At 45.2% G+C, this 19,360-nt stretch overlaps 1 protein-coding gene across 1 annotated transcript in view; it reads right to left on the minus strand.

Annotated features, from left to right (window-relative positions):
* The window catches only part of LOC121080756 (lipoxygenase homology domain-containing protein 1-like), a 31,382-nt gene extending 18,715 nt beyond the window's left edge, over nt 1-12,667 (minus strand). The window contains exons 1-3 of the mRNA XM_040578880.1: nt 12,651-12,667; nt 12,287-12,367; nt 11,264-11,448 (exon numbers count right to left, since the gene is read on the minus strand). Of these exons, the coding sequence (XP_040434814.1) occupies nt 11,264-11,448; nt 12,287-12,367; nt 12,651-12,667 (283 nt within the window). The remainder of the gene's footprint in view (nt 1-11,263; nt 11,449-12,286; nt 12,368-12,650) is intronic.
* Nucleotides 12,668-19,360: the final 6,693 nt, after the last annotated feature.

Raw genomic sequence — 19,360 nt, forward strand, 5'->3', positions numbered from 1 at the left:
AAATACGCCTGGTCAGCAAGGAAAACATGGGTAAAATTATTTTCCACATCAAACACCTTGAAAGGTTTTGCAATATGGCCATATTTCAAATCTAAGGTATGTCATGACATCATTTGACAACCTGCTCAGAACACCAAGTGATGCCAAGGGCTCTCTACACAAACGATGTTGCTGTCAGCATTAGCACGGAGACCCCCATGGCAGAGCTGGTTCCTGAGCCCACAGAGATGGGCATCGCATTGGCTTATCGTTTTGGGCTGGTTGCACTGTGCTGCAAAGGTTTCATCTTGTCCCCTGAAATACCAGTGAGGCCGGGGCGCCTGGCATGTGCTGGCATGCCTCTTCCCTGTGCTCCTTGCAGAAGTGTTTCCATAGGCAAAGGTACTCCAAGAGCATTAGTGGTCCTTGGTTTAGGTCACAGCACATGCCTGCTTCATGGACCACAGGATCATGCCTAGCATGTGCTCACCAGGTTTTCCCCTTAATGTTTTTCGTATGTTCCCAACTCCGAAACCGTGTGCTGAAGCCGGTCCCCATACCTGCCCCATCCAGCTCTGCATGCAGGACAGTTTTGGTTCCTTCACCTTCAGGAAGCAAACAGGATCAATCCTGAGCCATGCTGAATTTTTGCCAGCCACTCTCTCCCTCTCTAAGCAATTCAGCATTCAGCTGCAGCAGAGAAAGTAGCTCTTCATTCTGCTCAGGGGTCCTTCTGTGCTTCACACATCAGCACATCTTACAGAATTACACGGTGGATGTGCAAATTTAAATAGAAAGGGATGCTACATCTCAAAAAGGCAGCGAGGATTCAGCTGCTAGAAGCATGCAGGAAAAGGCTCTCATTGCAGCCAGGCAGAGATCTGGCTGAAGTCAAGCACTCTCCATTTTAAGCATGGCTGGATGTTGTTCCCTATTCTGTAAGCCCTTAATCATGCATTATTTAAAACAGTAACTTCATCTTTTCAAAAATACCCACTTGACATTTTTTTTATTTTTTTTTTTTTTAATCTCAATACATGGCTCTGAGTTCATCTGCAAAACAGAGATCAAGATGTTGCCTGGGTATTTTTTTTCTGTATGCTTTTCCTAGCACTGGGGACATGCAAAATGCTAATGTACGGCTGGTAAAAGCTGTGACTCCATCTAGCAGCGCAGGCTCGCTGCAGCACAGCGCAGAGAGGGGAGTTTTCCTACAAGTGAAATTAGCAGCATCAGAGGCACAAACTGCAAGATGCCAAGAACAGAGCAGCTAACAAAAATTCAGTAGCAAGAGCAGCAACTATTTTCTGCTGTCTTTTCTCTTCCCATTGCAATACACAAGTGCAAATGTCCTATGCGGTTACAGCACCTTCTTTTTCTTTACAGTTGGGTGTCTGCTGTGTTAGAGACAGGCCGGCTCCCCCCCAGCATCTCCCACCCAACACACTGACACACGCAAAGCTGTCCCAGGAAGGCATTTGGGCACGTTGCCAGGATGCCGTCTCTGGGAAGCAGTGGGGTGGCACTGGCTGGTATGACCCCACCGCATTAATTTAGAAGAGGCATGTGGTACTCAGGTGGCATGTCTGTAACTAATCAGCCACAGCTTTCAGCAGCTGAAAGGAAAGATTAATACCGCACCATGGGTTGGAGCCAGGCTCTTTCCACCAAGAGCCAAGGGGGTGATTTTAGTGAAGGGCTGTGATGCCACAGACACTCCTGACACTGCACAGGGGGGAGGAAGGGCACGGAGCCACCACCCTCCTACCCCCCAGTATGCCCGTCTAGGCCGCCCCCACTGCCGTCTCCATCCCGAGTAACCAGGGTGAAGCACTAGCCCAACACACTGCCCAGGTTCCTTTTAGCCAGCCTCAGCACCCCCGGGTGCTCCTGTGCAACCTCTCTCCTGCCTCCAACCATGGCAAATGCACAGACACATCCCAGCCAAATCCTTCCACCTGCAAGCTGCAGCTGGCTGTTCAGCGATGTGATATTCATCTGTTAATGCCATTTATTTAGCAATATGGTATCATGGTCACCTGAAACGCCGTAGGATGGAATTGCCTAAAGAAATCTTGTAGCTGATATTATTTGGGGCATTAGATAGGGTGTTTACGCATAAGCTGCTGAGTTTGTAGCAGCAGCAGCAGGAGCATCAGATTCAGACAGGAAAACAAAGTCTGCCGTGCTTCATTACCTGGAGTTATCACCTCCTGCAGGGCACAGAATTCCCTGCTAGACATCCCAGCCTACCCCCCGTGTGCATGGCCTGTCATGGAGCAGGACAGCAGCACAGCATCCAACATCTAAGAAATGTCACAGCCTTTGGAAGCAAAACACGCTGGGTTAAAAGCAAAGAACTAAGTCATAGGCAGCGACGAATTCTTCTCATAAGGCAGCTTTTAGCAACTACCCTTCTGTTTTCACGGCGCTCCCAAGGGTGGCAACGTTGAAGCCCCATCCTGTACTGCTCAGCACTGAGCAGGCAGATTTCAGAAGAGAGTGGGGACAGGACGGGGAGAGGAGAGTCACCGCTACTGTCTCTGAATTGCTGCTGGCAAAGAAATACATTGGTGGTTAGCATGAAAAATGAAAAGAATTGCTGCTGGAGGGAGAGGCAGGGGGCTGGATCCACAGGCAAGTCGCAATTTCAGCCTGGGTCTGCCACTGTCTTTTTGCACGAGCTCAGGAAGGTGGCTTAACGTCCATATGCTTCGGTTCTTCGTTGTCAGATCAAGTCAATCATTCCAGCCCACCAGAAACTGTCTGGTAAAATCTCTTCTTGATGGAAAACACTGACTTGTCAAAATGGAAGCTCCTTGATGTCACTTCTGACAGTGAATTCTGCAATGACAGCTAGACTTCTTGGTCAGAGCAACCTTCAAAGGTTAGACAGCTATGGTTAAGGCACAAAGCTGGGATCCAGCCTCCCAACACGCTTGATTCATTGCAAGTGTTTTAATTTAGTTCTTGTCTCTCCTGGGAGAGAGCCCATCCCACCAGGCTAACACCACCTCTTCCTAGACAAGCTTCTCCCGACCTTCTGGTGCAGATGCCTTACTGCACCTCCACACACAGCCCTGTCTCTGGAGTCCTTGCAAACACTGCAGAGAAGAAAACTCACCCAGCCTTAATCATCACACCTCTCCCGACTGGAATAGCAGGGATCCTAGAGACAGCTACGCAGAGCAAGACATAACGAGAACCTAAAGCAACCCCTGTAAAAGCAGAGGAGCCCTGCTAAATTCACCAGGAGCTAGCTCTGCCTCAAAAGCAGAAAAAGTGCAAAAGGTTGCACAAAGCAACTGCACACAGTTAGGAAAGAAATCTTTTTTTTCCCATGCAGGAAAGGGTTGGATTCAAAGGGGTGGTTTAGGGGCTTGAAAATAGTCTCTGTCAAGAGTAATCGACAGCTATCTTTCTTAATGAGCTGCGCCTTCAGAGGTGGTGAACAGCTCCTTAAACCAAGGGTTCAAACTGGAAATGCAGATTACAAGCACTCCTGGGGTGCAGGGGGTGCTGATGAAGGAAGAGCTTTGTGTTGCTTTTGGCCATGAGCACCTCTGCCAAAACACCGTGTTAGTGAGGGAGGGATGCTGAAGAGCCTCTGCACGGCTTTGGGGCGTGTGTCGTTAGAGGCAGCACCAAGGGTGCAAGGCTAGTGTGACCCTGGCTCTGCATTTCTTTAACCTCAGAGGAGGTCTCTGGAAGTGTGTTCTTAGGAGATATTATTGCTGCTGCCAGAGGAGGCATAGCACACGGGAAATTATCATGTTTGCTCTGCTGCATGTTGCAATATTCTCAGCCGCTGCCTCATGCCCCTCCTGCAACAAACTCAGCCTCTTGGTCTCCCCATCCAGGCCAGAGACCACGAGCTTCAGCCCCACTTCGCTCTTGCATGAAATCGAAGCATGCCTCCAAACAGTTAATGTATTAGGATTCAGCCTGGATCATCCCTCTGCAAAGCCTGTGAGAAGCAATCTACCACATGCGGGATTCTTTGCTTGTAGGATATGCTAAACTGATGTTCCTACTGTGACTTCAAAGTGATGATGACATTCTGAAGTGAGCTTTGAATGACCTTGCTTGAGAGACAATAGCGGTTTAGTTGCAGAGGCATGGAGCTTAGCACAGGGCAACCCACCTTGTGACAGTGGCATGGAAATCTTTGTTCATCTAATTCTCCAAGATTTCTCACCATTTTTCATTAGTTCAGCCCCAGGGTGGGAGCCCATTAAAAAACAACCAGATAGACATTTCACAAAGAAATATCTGCTACCTGCTTTCCTCAGATCTCCTGCTATCAAAATTGAGGAAATTGCTGAAAATAAATGAAAAAGGGTTACACATTTTTGCTCAGAATGAAGAGTGAAACAATTTTACAGTATTGCTTAAAAACATGTTATTATCACGGTACTTCAGTCTTGCTTTGTATAAATGTGATATTGAAATAGTTACTTTATTTCAAAACTGATTGTTCACTTAATTATAATACCTAGACATTATTGATCAAAATTATCCCCCATCTTCACAAACAAGCTGCATTATCTGTTTTGTATTGGACACATATAGATCTATATACCAGCGACACAGAGAGATGTCTCATGCCTCTCCAAACTTTTTTTCTCTTGAAACATGAGGTCCTTTACAAAAATTACAAATTTCTATTTCCATCCCTTTCCGAGCTCTGTGCATCTTGTCTTCCTTGCAGTTTACATGTCACCTGCATTTCTTTTTATTTCTATATTTCAATTTCTCATTGCCTTTACTATCTTCAGAGGCAAAAAAAAATTAAAAAAAAAAATACAAGTACAATGTCCATAGCTGCCTTGTTTTAGACAGGGTGATACAAGACAGGCAAAGTTTGCAGGGAGGGTAAAAACCTTATTAAACCAACCAAAGTTGTGGGGTTTTTTTTTTTTGGTTTTTTAGGGGTTTTTTTGGGGGGAGGGGGGTGTGAGAAAAAAGACATTTCTGGACATTCAGCGTACCAGATAGCATGACAGTTTTCCCCCAGTGTTATCAGTTGGGTGGTAAAAGATATTACTCCCTCTACAAACCTTGTTTATTGAATATCTCAGCATGCAGCAAGTTTCATCCTCAATACAAGGGGTATTCACCATTATTCAAAAGTAAACAACTCATATTTCTTTCATAAATATATTTAGCTGCCTTTTCCTGCACTGATTATACACTTCCAGTTCTCAATGTAAATACAGATGAGTTTTGATGAGCAGGTAACACCGATTAATATTTCATTTCCTCCCCCCACTGCCTTCCACATCCTCAGAAATAATCTCTTTAGATTTTCTGGTCATGGAAGTTTCTGAAGTGCAACACCTCATTTTGAATCATGACCCAGGGGAGAAAGGAGAGGGACCAGCCCCACTCTCCAGACCTGATGCTTTATAAAACCAAGTTGCAAAGCCCACAGGGCATCATTGACTGGTGCCTCACATCCCAGACGCTGCTCCCCATTCAGAGCTCCTAGCGCCAGCATGTTACTGAGAAATATTGGCCAGAGCTTAGGGTTGGATTCAGTCCAGCCCTTAGGGACATGCAGATCCCATTGGGACAGGAAGGATTTAGCTACCGACCCAAAGTCAAGTGTGCAACAATACCTGCTGCCCAAAGTGTTTCCTCAAGCCAGTCAGGCTGGTGCCTCCTAAGTCTTCAAGCCAGCCAACTTTAAAACTCCGGACAATGAACTGTGAAGTCTTAATATAAGCCTCTTTTGCAGAGGAAAGAAATAATACAGCTCACATTCCCAGCTCAAATATACAAGTTCTAGGTCCTGGTGGATCTAAAAACCCCAGAGAACATCTAGAGCATGTTAACTCTATATGTGCTTGCCCAGATGCTCTCAAAAGCACATCAGGCAGAGAAGTCCAGCACAGGCTGCTGCTTCATGTGTACAGGCTGTCCTCATAATGCCTGCATGGACTGCCCTGCCTGCCTTCCAAGGAAACGGCTCTGTGGCTTTCCTGCCCGTGGTCTTCTCCTCTGACCCACCATGAACACAGAAAGTCCAGATCTCCTCGAGTGATCTCATTAACTTTGCCCTAGACAGGGACAGACCAATGATTCAAGGAGACTTGTGAAAGACTAATGGATGGGGGCTGACTTGCAACCTGATCGGCAGAACTTCTCTCATTTGTAATTATAATCAATATAGTTCTCATTTTTTAAAGGCGAGCCTACCCTCTGCATGCACGAGCACACGGGCATGTTTCGTCACTCATCTGCCTTTGCAGTAAGACAGTTCCCGATTGCTCAGTGTCAACTTAGAGCCATTACCCCTTAGGACATATCCATGCAAACTCTTAGATGCACCATATATCAACCCCAAACCAGGCCAGAACCGACACAACCACCGACCTTCCAGTCCAAAGCTGGTTCTTGTCTCAGCAAAGCAGAAAACTCATGTCTGCCTGCAAAAGACAGCGCAGACCCAACCCTAGATACAGCACAGCTACACCTGACCTGGTCTTGTCATCCATTTTTGACATAATATTAATAATAACAAAAAAAGAAAAAGTGATCAATGCCTGGCACTCTGAAGCATGGAAAAAATAAGCACAACACGACGGCGTTGGACACATCCATCCTCAAGGTCTGGGTGTGCCATGTGTTGTGACTACCCTGCTCCTCTGTTCTGTGCTGTGTAACACACCCATTGTACACACAGTCCTTATTAATAGACCAAGGAAGACTAAACCGTACCCAGAAAAAATAGAGAATGGAGGAGTTCTACAGTTTGGGGTGACACACATGGTTCTGTCCTACTACAAATATGCAGTCGGCCACGAGCTGCTGTCCCACGCACACTTACAGCCCATCGTGTCTGATCCTAAACAATTTCAGGGTGCTGATGGCCAAAGAGCTAGCTGGAAATCACTCCTTGGCTCTCAACCTCATTTGCAACAGGAGGGTCAGCAAGACTTGACCAAAATTTGAGAGGTTGGCATAAATTGCAATGGCACAGGAGACGGAACTAATTTTCAGGTATCTGTGCTCTTGAACACGGTTTTAAGGACCAGGTGAGTAAATGCTCCCTTTGCAAATGGACGTTCCTGATTTCTCTCAGTAAAAGAGCATGTACAGAGAATTTTTTTGATTAGGGAGAAGTTTCAAAGGTAAACAAAAACAGCCAGTGTATGTTGGTGGTACCTAGCTGCAACTTTTTCCCCTGTTCTGAGGGAAACCGGAGGTCACACTGCAGAGAGCCCAACCAGCTGAACAGCGATAACAGCCTGTTGTCACTGCAGAGAGAAGATGGTCCACGGTTAACTAATGTATCACCTAACCTGACCAAACCTCAGCTTCTTTTATGAATTAGGACAAAATGTAGCCTTGCAAAAATATTCCAGTATCACATCTTGAGACACTCCTCAATCCACCAGCAGACCAAATCTCAGGACTCAATGCTTTCCAGCTGGCTGATAAAAGCTGCACCCATAACACACAGGGATGAGGAAAGACCAGGGTGTCCCACCCACAGTGGGTGCAGAGCAGCTCTGGGGCTGCAGACCACCAGAGACAGACGAGTGAAGTCCAGCCTAACGAAAGCCACCATGGGGTGGGAGACATAAGGGTCTGTCCACAGAGGGGCACGAGTGATTCATGACCAGCCTGCAGATATCAAACTGGCTCCTGAATTCCATTTGCTTTTGCATCTCCGTTGGGTCAGTAGTTCTCCTTAGCGCAGCTACAAGCCATTATGAAGGCTCCCCTCCCCCACTGCTTGTGCAGGACATCAGACACCCTCGGAGTGATCCAAAACCCACAACACTCAAAGGAAAACCAACACCTGACGGTAGTTTTGAGCTGGTTCGTTGTGTAAAGGCTCAGCCACAGTCATACAATCCTAAGGCTTCATAAAGTCAAGTGAAGCAGCATAAGGCCGAACAATAGCCCTTCCTTGTAATTAATACCTGTAATGTAAATTAATCCAGGCCGCCAATAGCAGCTGCTGGGTAAATAAGAATCTGTGGCACTATCACTGTCAAAGGGCCATGGGCATATGATGCGGTGGATTTGAATCCAGGGAACAGAGGATCATTCAAGCAGGAACACTTTAAAACGGAACCTGTTCTCCTTGAGGAACATGTGGCATTCAACAGGGAACCGGACAGGAGACGTTTTATTCAGACAAGTAAATGCAATCACGCAAGGATCTGCAATCACCAGGTGCTCCTGCCACCCTTGGTAGCTCTATTTGGATCGTGAAATGAACTCTACTTTTGTTTTGTGTGTGTCCAATTTCTGAATTGTATGTTGACTATTTTTTGGAACATGCCCTTTTCTGCATTTTTTAATAATGCCTCTTTTTTTTGCCTTTAAATTAACCTCTCCAAAGCTCACAGCGCTGCCGGGTTTCTGTGCTCCTCAGAGGCTGAGTCTCCGCATAGCTTGGTAGGTTTTGGTCCAAGCACCAACAATCCCCTTCAAATATGCTTCAAATGGCTCTACAGAGCTTCAACAAAGCCAAAATATGACCAAAAAAATCGCTTTTCTCCAGTCAACATCCCACAGATATCACAGAGAAGATGTACATCCCAGCAGGGACCTCCAGTTCAGGAGAGGAAAGTAAGTCCTCATGACAAAGATGAGAAAGTTCTCCAGGAGAAGATCAAAAGCTGAAGATGTTGCAGCAGAGTGCCAATGGAGGAGATTTGTTTGGTTACCTCCAAAAAATACCAGACTGTGGCAGCAAATGGAGCAGGAAAGCAAAGCATGAGACCAAAGTCTGTAACAAAATTGCCCGGATGGTTTACAAAGAAGTAAAAGAAAAAAGGGGAACAGTGACTGAAGAAATGTGACGAAAAAGGAGAAGAGTACGGCACCGAATGCTGCTAATGGGAACACAGACTTAAGAGGGAGTAACTAATCTTTCTTTACAGGCACATTAAAATCACCAAACGACATAATTATTCATTTGTCTAGTAGCCTAGAAAATATTAATACTCAAAGAGTAAACACCACTGTTTAATCCATTTGAACTGGGTGGGGGGGGGTGATCCAAAACCCAAGCAAAAACCAACCAACTTTAGGGCAAATGACTCGTATGTACAAAGAAATCATACAACCACCTCTTTTTAGACCTTTATGGATCCAGAGGGAGCCAAATGAATTCAGATAAATTTACATTTGCAGTTGACAGTTCACCTCAGCAGCCTGGGAATGTTTATCTTTCATTAATTATGGTTCAAGGGGAACTGCAACCTGAGATGGCTGAGCTAACCCTCTCCTCTTACAGATTCAGACCTGCCACCTGGAAGGCATCCAACCCTTCACCCGCGCCTCTGGCCTCAGCCCAGCTCCCTGAATCTATACGGATGGTGGCAGAGCATCCAGCCCACGCCACTCGAAAGCAGGCTTTTCTATCTGATAAAGGCAACGAGAACAGATGCATTTCTGACAAATACCTGCTTAAATCTCTTCCTTTATACTCTTAAGGCAGAAAGCAATTTTATTTCTGTTTCTCCTGGACCGAGCACATAGTGAGCAGTTGACCTGGAACCCACAAACCCCCTTCTGCAGAAGAACAAGCTCTCGGGACTGGCTTTTCAGCTGGTGAAATGCAAAGTTGCTCCAGCAGTTTCACAGGAGATGCGCTGATTTTTACCAGCAGAGAGTTCAGCCAACAAATCCTTTCCTGCTGAGAGGCAGGTGGAGGAAATCACATGCTCTCATTGGAATCAGCTCTCCCAGGCAGGAGCAATAAAAAACCTCACATGAACTGTTGTGTCATTTAAAGATCTATTAAGATTGAATGGTTGACTTTCTCTTCAAGAGAACCTCTTGTTAATTGTGTATTGCTCTGGCTTATCCACTACCTTCTCCAGACCCCTCCTGCCCCTCCAGTGTCCTTAACTCTTCCGTTTCACAAACTGAAAGGAGAAAAGAGCAGCAAAGGACTTTGGCGCACACAGCCCCGGCAGTAACTGGGTGGGGTTTTGGCAGAGCATCTCCAGACGTTATCTCATTCCCCTACAGCAGCCACCCTGGAGAGGTCTGCATTTATAAAATGCTCCCACATACATTTCTTGTCAATGGATATTATTTGTGCATGCTAACTCACATGCAGTATCCTTTAATACTTGGATCTTCAACATACTGAAACTGTTTTAGGAGGTTGTATCTTAATAGGGCAAAATGATTTAATAATTCAGGGGCAAACAGTGTCATGGTGTGTTGTTTCACTGTTAACTTCAAACAGAATCTCAATGAAAATAACAATACTTTGCCCTTCTAGAGCATTTATCAATGCTCAAAGTACTGTATTAAGGCTGGCAATAAATGGGTTTTAACAAAAAAACACTCCCAAGTTGTCACCTCAATATTAATGAAAGAAACCTACTACTTATTCCCCAAAAGATGTGATACTAGCAAAAACACAGGTTTCCACTTTTTTGCACCAAACTACAGCTCTCCTTCCCCACAGAGCTGTGGCTAGCAGCCGGCGTACTTCACTTTCAACACCCCAAATTAAGCTCCCAGAACCCCAGAACAGAGCAGCGCATTCCTGAGGTCATCAGGAAAACGCAACTCTCTTTCCTCATTAGCACTTGCAGATAAACTGCCGACATACCACCTGAGGCTGCTTTGCTGGCTCCACTTTCACATCTCGATCGTCTTCCCACTCACGTTACGTGCACTATACATCACCGCAGGCCTACAAGCTGATATCAATTTGGGAGTACATGTCTGGTTTGCAAGCTGTCCTGGCTTGGTTTCAACATCATTAGCTTAAAACCACTCTGAAAAATAGGCACCAGTTCAATATAGATACATTACGCGTACAGTAAACCAGCATAGGATTACAGTAGGAGGGTTGGCTGGTGTATGGAAGTTTCCTGCAGGTCATCACCAGAGCCTGGAAACGCTTAACTTTATACACAGGATGGCAACCGCACCGCGTCTTCCGATAGCACTAAATAATGCCAGCTACATCTTCTGGGGAGGGATGGCTCTCATCCACATATAGCCATTTAATCTCATTTAATGTAGTCATCATGGACCCTTCAGTATTCAACCAACAAGCAAAACTTCTCCAGACAGTGATTTATCCCACCCTAAGATGTCAGGTCTAACCTTGGCAGAATGAATTACCCTCTGGAGGCATCTTGCATCTTCCTATTTCTCTCTCCACTGACTATAAAGAAAACTCAAATTAGCTTAGACTGCACGATTACTTTTTATACGGCTGAAGTCATCCGAAAGCAGCCCGGTCCTTTCTGGCAAGGTACCAGGCAGCCAAGCTTTTTGGGAAAACCCTTACTTTTGGGCACATCCATGGGATCCAGGCTGCCGATGAGGTCTCTGACGTACAGTCCGTCCCCGTCCTCCTTGCTCAGCCAGTTGTTGCAGGGGAAGTAAAACCGGAGGTGAGGTCTGTTCATGTCAGTCACGATCACACGGTCGAGGAACCAGCCTGCGTTCAGTCCAGTGTTGTCGTGCTCAATCCTAGAGGAAGAACAACCCTGGATTTGATGTTTTGATAAAGACCAGCTGCTAGTGTTGTAATTTTATGGAATATTTTATATTAGGTAAGGCTAGGGCAACTATACACAAAATGCCTGTTATACCTGTCTATCCAAAGTGTTTCACAGTTTTACAGGGTATTGTGAAAATACCAACCTTAACTATATATATATAAATATATACACACACATACATATATATCTGTGGACAGATACCACAGGTGCATATGTGGGGTCTTACAGCCAGGGGGTGCACAGAAACATACACACACCTGCACACTCATTCAACACAGGCGTTCGTTCACCTTGCACTGCAGACCTAAAACATAAGTGGCTCTCCTCCCACCCTGTATCCCTCCTGCTCTTTTCTCTTCTTACTTTGTTTTATCTACCTCTTCCCATTTTCCCAGCTTTCTTTGTACTACTTACTAAATTTTGATTTTATATAGGTCAGTCAGATGGTGGTTAAACATAATTATTATCGTTTACATTATGTTAATTTAGCAGAAGAGGATAGCAAACCCCATTTACTTCTATCGGGACATAAAAACAGTCCTAAACATCTTCCTCCGTGATTGCATGTGACAGAAATACAATTGTTGGTGGGGAGCATGGGTAGTTATAAGCAATACTGTAGGTGATTTCATGCTTCAGTTCAAATCATAGGCAGTAAACAAGCTTTAACCACCCCTTAACTTCACCTTGATAGGAGCATATTAATGAATAATGAATAAAACATGGCAACACTAGAACTTCTGCAGCCTGTCACTCAATTAGCACCTCGTGGAGCAGGTACGGTGGTAGTAAAGTTGTGCAGGTACCTTATTTTCCTTATTTGTCCGACGTTATTGGTTTTTACTCTGAACACATCTGTTTCACTCCTCTCAAAGGCTGTGCAGCTCCTGTAAGGCACACGCATCACAAGCTATGGTCAAAAAACAGCAACCTTGTCAACAAGCACGCGTGGTGGCCTGACACAGTGCTAGTGTTTAAGGATGCAGGAGTGTCATTCCCAGCACTGGAAAGACCTACTTGTCAATGCCCTCTTTCCTGTAACACGTTTTGGATGCTCTAAGTACTGACATTTAACAGACTTTTTCCCCTTCTCAAGCTCTAAGGGTCCTTCCAGAAGCCAAGGCAGAAGCTTTTGGGGGAAATGCAATGCTGGCCCAAGCAGATGCAAACCTTGGATCACATTCCATATCGCCTCCAAGAATTAAACATGACAAAGGTTTTTCAAAATAAACTGCCCGTAGAGGTAAGAGCTGGGGGAGCCTGTAAGATTTTCCCATCTGCAAGTGGCTTTCAGAGGTATCTGAAAATAATCTTGGGTGAAAATATTTCAAGGCAGCACCAATGAAGCCAAAGTTACATGAAGAACTCCAGCTCCTTGGGAACACCTCATCTGTGGTTCCTCAGCTCTGCTAGCCCACACATCTGTTGCCAAAACATAGAGGTAACAACAAAAACCACAGGGACATTTCCAGCTGCTCCCCTCCAGGGTGGCTGGAAAAATGCTCATTCGGAGTGGTCAAGTCAGAACTTCATTTCACCCTTACCAACCAGCCCTAGCTGGCCAACCAATGTGGAAGATCCTGGTGAACCTAGACCCCTGGGCATCCACCTCAGTTGCTTTACAGGGCCTAAACACACTTTTCATCTCTGTTTCCCACTCCCAGAGGTGTCCTCGTCTGCCATCCTAGCCCCCCAGCACCGAGCAGATCCCCCTCTTGGTGATGGAGCAAAGGGGCTCCATAGCCCAGCGAGTTCCCTGAGGAGCTGCAGATCTGCCCAGAGCTCAGCCAGAGACAAAAGCACCCAACCCCATCAAAGGTTTCTTTTCACGCCCATTCTTTTTTCCAACATTTTTTTTTTAATGATCACTGAAGCTGCCTTTGAAGATTTCTCCTACGATTTGTATCTCATTCAAAGAACGACAACTGTAGGACAGGGACTAGTTTGATTTTTTTGTATGTGTGTGGTTCCTATTTCACAGGTGCAAGTGGAAGGCAATACAAAGTATACTGGCCCAGGTCAGGGAATGGAGAATTTAATTCCCAGTCTTGCCTTCCAGCCTGGGTGTGATCTTTGGCAATCATTCCCCTCCTTTTTGAGCTTGTATTTTGCTCAAACAAAACCACTACGAATAACATCAAGGCAAAACCCATCCTTGCTCTGAAGACACAGCCTCTCCCACCTGCCCTCCCTGATGGGCCCCCATTTCACCTGGGCCACTAAGCATCGCTACAGATGATTGAACACTGCAAAATCCAGAAGTCATGTTAAAATGAACAAGAAACCCCAGCATTTAAACAGCATAAAACCACGGCAACAAGCAGCTAGTACTCAGAAAATGAATATTAATAATCCAAGCAAGGGAGGTCGGTTTTGCTCAGTGCTCTTCTCCGCATCATTGAAGGATCTGCATGCACCTTTGTTTAAAGGTTATTTGGTGTGTTCTGCAAACCCACGCACAGCCCTCCTCCTCCCCCGTTCCATTTCAGATACCGCGCCAGGAGCATCGCCGCTACGTGAAAAGGCTAGAACAGTTAACCTTGCCATGAAGACAAGAGACAATTAAAACCAGCCCAGCCTCCCCCAGCCTGGCTGTCGGAGGGAAAACAGGCAGCAAGTGCAAGGCAATTAGTTTGTCAGGCTTGAGCGAGCATCATAATGACAGCAGCTTCTCCCTGCATCAGCTCCGGAATCGATGCAGCACTGCAGACTGCTTCAGAGGTGGCACAAATGTATTAAGTGGGACTAATTAGACCAAAGTTTTCAACACACTGGTCCCAGTGGCTGCTGTTTTACAGCAGTCCCGCCGCTGGGCTGGGCTGGTTTAGTTGCTGGGTTGGTGGGAGAGCGGTGGGGAGGAAACCTGCTGGAGGAGCACCAACAAAAGTGTCCACGGAGCAGATGCTTCGTGCATCTTGAAAGAGCTCGAGGAAGCACTGAGAAATGTGATGCAGCCCAGGAGTCAAACTCCTGGGAAGTCTTGCTGTCGGAAGGTAGGAAGAATTTGACATGTCTCTTCCCTTGAGATGGATATGCAGCATCAACAGCACAGAAAAGGGGACTGTTTTAAGGAAAAATCCAACTGCTCCTTCTAGCGTTGCTCTAGCACTGTCGATTTAGTGGGAAGAGAGTGAGTGAGGGAATATCCCACAGTGAATGGCTGCACTGAAGTTTAGCCATAAAATGAAAGGGAGAGGAGAAATTACAGCCGGGCCGTGTCAGTCTGCTCCAGGCTGGGCTAAGAATTCGTCGTCTGATTACCATAAGGAACTCATTGCACCAAACAATGCAGCACGCTGGCTTGCACAGCTCTGGTGACAAATAAAGACGGGGAAAATCCGACTTGGAAATTGAAGCACTGAATTTTTGATGTTCAGGCTTGACTGGGTTCAGACCCAGGGACTGGACATGGCTCAGTCTAAAGCAGAATTTCATTTGGAGCCCTATCGTCCATCTGGGATACCAGGCTAGGGCAAGTATGTTCCAGCTGGGTTTTTTATTTCACATATTTAATTAGCTTTAGCAACTCTATTTTTTTCCATAGCCTGTTGCAATGTTTTACCCGATTGCTTTGTAAGAAATCCACAGGACTTCACCAAAGACTAGTATATGAAATTCTCAAGTATTTGTTGTATCTGAAGCTGTTTTCACATTCTTTTGGTTGAATGATTGCCCGCAGGTTGCACTGCTGGCAGTACTGCAAACATACAATGATTTAGAGCGCTATGTCCGCTGGTTGGGTAAGTCAAGTTCTTAAAAAGCCCTACAAGAATTAGTGCAAATTCCAGCACAGTATTTATAAATCCTGCATGCATCTCTCCTGTAGGCCATTGGCACAGATAACGGAGCCGGTGCCATGAGGGTTTTGTTACTACTTGGTATGTTAAGAAGAAACTCTCAGTGAGGCAGTTCTAAATGCAAAAGTACATAAAATAAACATTTGTACTAGTAAATCACCTTTTAAAAAAAAAAATAAAGGGGAATAAAGAAGACATAATCCCCTCACGTCAATGAAAGCCACATTTGAAACTGAAATTTCCAATATTTGTAGAGAAGTCTTCACTTCTGATCAGCAAAGAGCACCCTTTTCAAAGCTGCATTCTTAGGAACAGAGGGAAAACCTGGGTACTGATCACAGCAGAGGCACAAAAATAATAACCTTTAGCAGTGATGGAGTAACCCGAACCAATTTAGCTTTGAATCACTGCATTAGTGATCATTTAAATTGCCTTTCTACTAGGTGCTTTATCTGACAACGCTTTGTACACACAAGACCGCCTGCAAAAGCCCCGTGGATGATGGGCTGCGCAGAAGCACAAAGTGTTGCTGTGGATGTCAGTTGGAACAAAATTTTAAAGATGCTCCATTAAATCATCAGAAAGAGTCAGTTCTTGTTGGCACCTCCCCACAACCCTGCCTGCTTCTGCCTCTGACATTCAACAGCAGCGGGGGGAGCTGGGTATTGGGGGTGATTTCAGAAGGTCACACAGCAAAACCCATCCTACAGGCTGTCACTCTAGGGAAAAATAAATGCCATTCGGTTCACCTGCTCTCTCACAGGAGGTGAGTTTCTCATGGGCTAGGGACAGGCAGCGTAGTTTTACTGTATATAGGTGGCTGGGATGAGCACAGGTCTATCCATGTTGTTTTCCTGAAAGTACAGGCAGCTTTGCTCATCCTTGCATTATCCAATACACCTTATAGGCTGGGGGAATCAGGAAACTGGTTAAGACAGCAGCTTGCCACAAGATGCAAAAGGATATTGGAAAAACGCTTACGCTGTCTCATTCTGCTCTTCCGCCCTACACATCCACTATCGATCACCCCTGGAGAGAGGACACTGTCCTGGATGGACTTACGGACAGCCTAACTGCAAAAAAAGCCCCATATGTTCAAACCATATTTACTCTTGACGCAGAGCTCCAATAGCAGCATCATTAACCTCCTTCTTGGAGCAACAAATACTCCAGGGAGTTTGGACTACAAATATTTTGCCAAGACTGTTGTCACAAAGCTGACAACATCAGTCAGCGGGCAGCTGGAAATACTGCATAAAGCAAAAATACTCCAGATGGAAAAGAAACAAGCTGAAAAGCGCAGAGACTGCAAACATCACTGTACCAAGGACATTGTTTTCTTTTTCTACCAATAACCTGACCAGCAGAAGAAATTCTGCTTAAATAAGCAGTGAATCAGTGAAAAATATAGTTCAACTTGAAAGGATTTAATTGAATGAGATAAATTGCTTAGGGGTGTAGCAGCGTGATGACATCCAGGAGCCAAATACCAGCCCAAAACCGTGAAAGCTTGTGTCTGAACTTACCCTGAAACTTTACAAAGTGATGTAGGGCACAAAGAACAGCCCCTGCCTTATCCATAAGCATTCCCGGTACAGATTTCGATAGCCTTAATGACACACATTGGATATGTGCTTCTTCACTTTGTACCGCATGGAGCAGCAGTACCTTAATATCAGTTTTCATCTTTGGTGGTGTGATTTGCATAAAGAAAATAAACCAGTGGTACTTAATTTAGATAACCTTAGCTATGCTTGATGACTTCGTTATCTGCAACTTGGCGGTTGTTTTCTGGAGAAACTGTATACAAAGCAGACAGGGCCATCGATAACATTGCTAAGGTTGCTCAGCATTTGCATCCACTTTGCCAAATTTGGAGGCTAATTTTACTTTGCTGAAAATGTCTATCTCATTCCCGTGGAGAAATATTTTTGCAAATTTTAAGGAGAATGAGCTCAGACATTTTGAAGACTGAGATTAATGAGCTGGGGGAAGGGGCAGGATTTTGAGCAAGGCAGAAAGGTTGAATTTGTTCCAGGAAAGCACCACACACTCATCCCATGGGGAAAACTGCCCAGGCTTTACAGTCTGAAAAAATGCTGCTGGCACTTATCAGCAGGGACCTGGTCTAGCTGCTAAATTCCCTTAAAAGTCTGCCTGTTTTGAGTAAATGCCTGTTTCTCACTCTAAGGCTTGACCTTCCCTCTGGTTGGTACCACCAGCTACTACACGCATAGCTGCAGATGGAGTATAATTTACACATACACCAATTCTACCAGCTCTTACCTTCGGGTTGTTCAACACTGCTGCCTAACACCCTCTCAGTGGCTTTTATTCCCGAAATGCCAGGCACAGGCTAGCCAATACGCCTAAGCAAAAGAGAGGAGAAATTTCCCACTTTGTTTCTTTTTCAGAAGTGCATATAGACCCCAAAGTGTGCTGTCACTTGACGTTGCCCCAGATCATTAAGTCTTTAGAGCGTGGTGTAAGTGCTGCAGATTTGTACGGGCATAAATCAGAGTACAGTTACATACATAAACAGCTTTAAAATGGGAAGCATCCTGAGTCATTAAAGGAAAAGCATTGCAACTCGTCGCTGAAGAAGTGCTTCAGCAGTGATGTGAGAAGCCTTCTTCTGCTGTATTTGAGGTTTGTTGGCTTCCTAGCCTGATCAGCCCCTTCTACACCAGCTTCCTAACACTTCTTAGTAACTATTCACTTGTAAATAAACTTGCATTCCTGTATTTATTTGTTCCAGAGCTGTTAAACAAAAAAATCACATCTTCTACAACTTGGTATGGCTTAGCTGTAGTAGAGCTACAAACATTAACATCTTCTAAAGACCATCATGTACCTGGTCTGCAATTCATATGTATCTGCTGGCATTAGGAGCAGGAAAAGTTCTGTATAGCAACCCAAAACCAAGTAGAACAGACTGCGAATTAAAGGTATTCAGCATAGGAAATAAAAAAATATATTTTTTTTTCACTGCACAGCCCTCAAACTGGCTAAGAAGCCAGCTGTCACTTACAAATTATTTCATCTTTCTTTTAAATTGCCATAGGTGCTAAATCTTTTCTATCTCTTTTTTATTTAAAAAAAAAAAAAAAAACTAAAAAAAAAAAGGAAAAATCTCCCCACGAATATTTATTACAGTTGTCACAAGCTAGACAAAGTAAGCCTGACACTGAAAAGTGGATTCATTTACACTAACAAACAAATAAATTTGCTACTAAATACTGTGAATGAGCTGGCAGCGGCATTCCCGGCTGAGTTTTGTATTTGCGCACGGTGGGAAGCACGTGAGCTTGGATAAATACAATGCTGTGGAGGATCAGCACTGTTTGGTTGGCGCTGAACCGTGGAGAAGCAGCTCATGCCTGTAGGAAAGGTCTCAGCAACTGCCAAAAGGCCACCAAGCAATGCCTTGGTGTCCAACCCATGTGCCCGCGATGGAGCCCGCACAAAGAAACTCCTTTGTGGTAGTGCTTTTCGCTTCTGGCTGAGCTGTAGCCGGTGCAGGATGGCAGGTGGGGATCTGGAGGGTTGCGTGAGCTGGGTTTGGAAGCAGGATTTTGCCAAGAGGGGCAGCATTCTGCCATCACCCACCCACCCACCCCTCCAGCCCTGGGGGGAGGCGGTACTGTGCCTCCTGGACTGGCAGACAGCGACTGCGAAGGATCCACTCCCTCTCAGATCCAAACACTACTCGGCTAAACCTCCTCGCCTAAATAGATGCCTCTTTCGGGACACAATTTGGGTGCTGCCACTTCCAGAACTGATGCTCCTCCTGACAAGCCACGGTAAAGGTTTGTGTCTGGTTTTCACAGTTACCTTATTGTTGGCCAGTGTTAAAAACACATGATATTTCATCAGCTTGCCACGTCTTCCCTTTACTGCGCACGACCAAAAGATCTGAAATGTCATGTATTTCACTACCAGCACACAATCACAAAAGAAATAAGAAAAAAAACCTATTCTAACCGAAGCTGAAATGGTAGTACCATCTTTAGGCAATGCATGATATTTTAGCTTTCTATCATACACAGGGAAATGTAAACACCTATAAAATGTCATGCATTT

The sequence above is a fragment of the Falco naumanni genome, chromosome Z, assembly GCF_017639655.2.
Source record: "Falco naumanni isolate bFalNau1 chromosome Z, bFalNau1.pat, whole genome shotgun sequence".
Taxonomy (NCBI): domain Eukaryota; kingdom Metazoa; phylum Chordata; class Aves; order Falconiformes; family Falconidae; genus Falco; species Falco naumanni.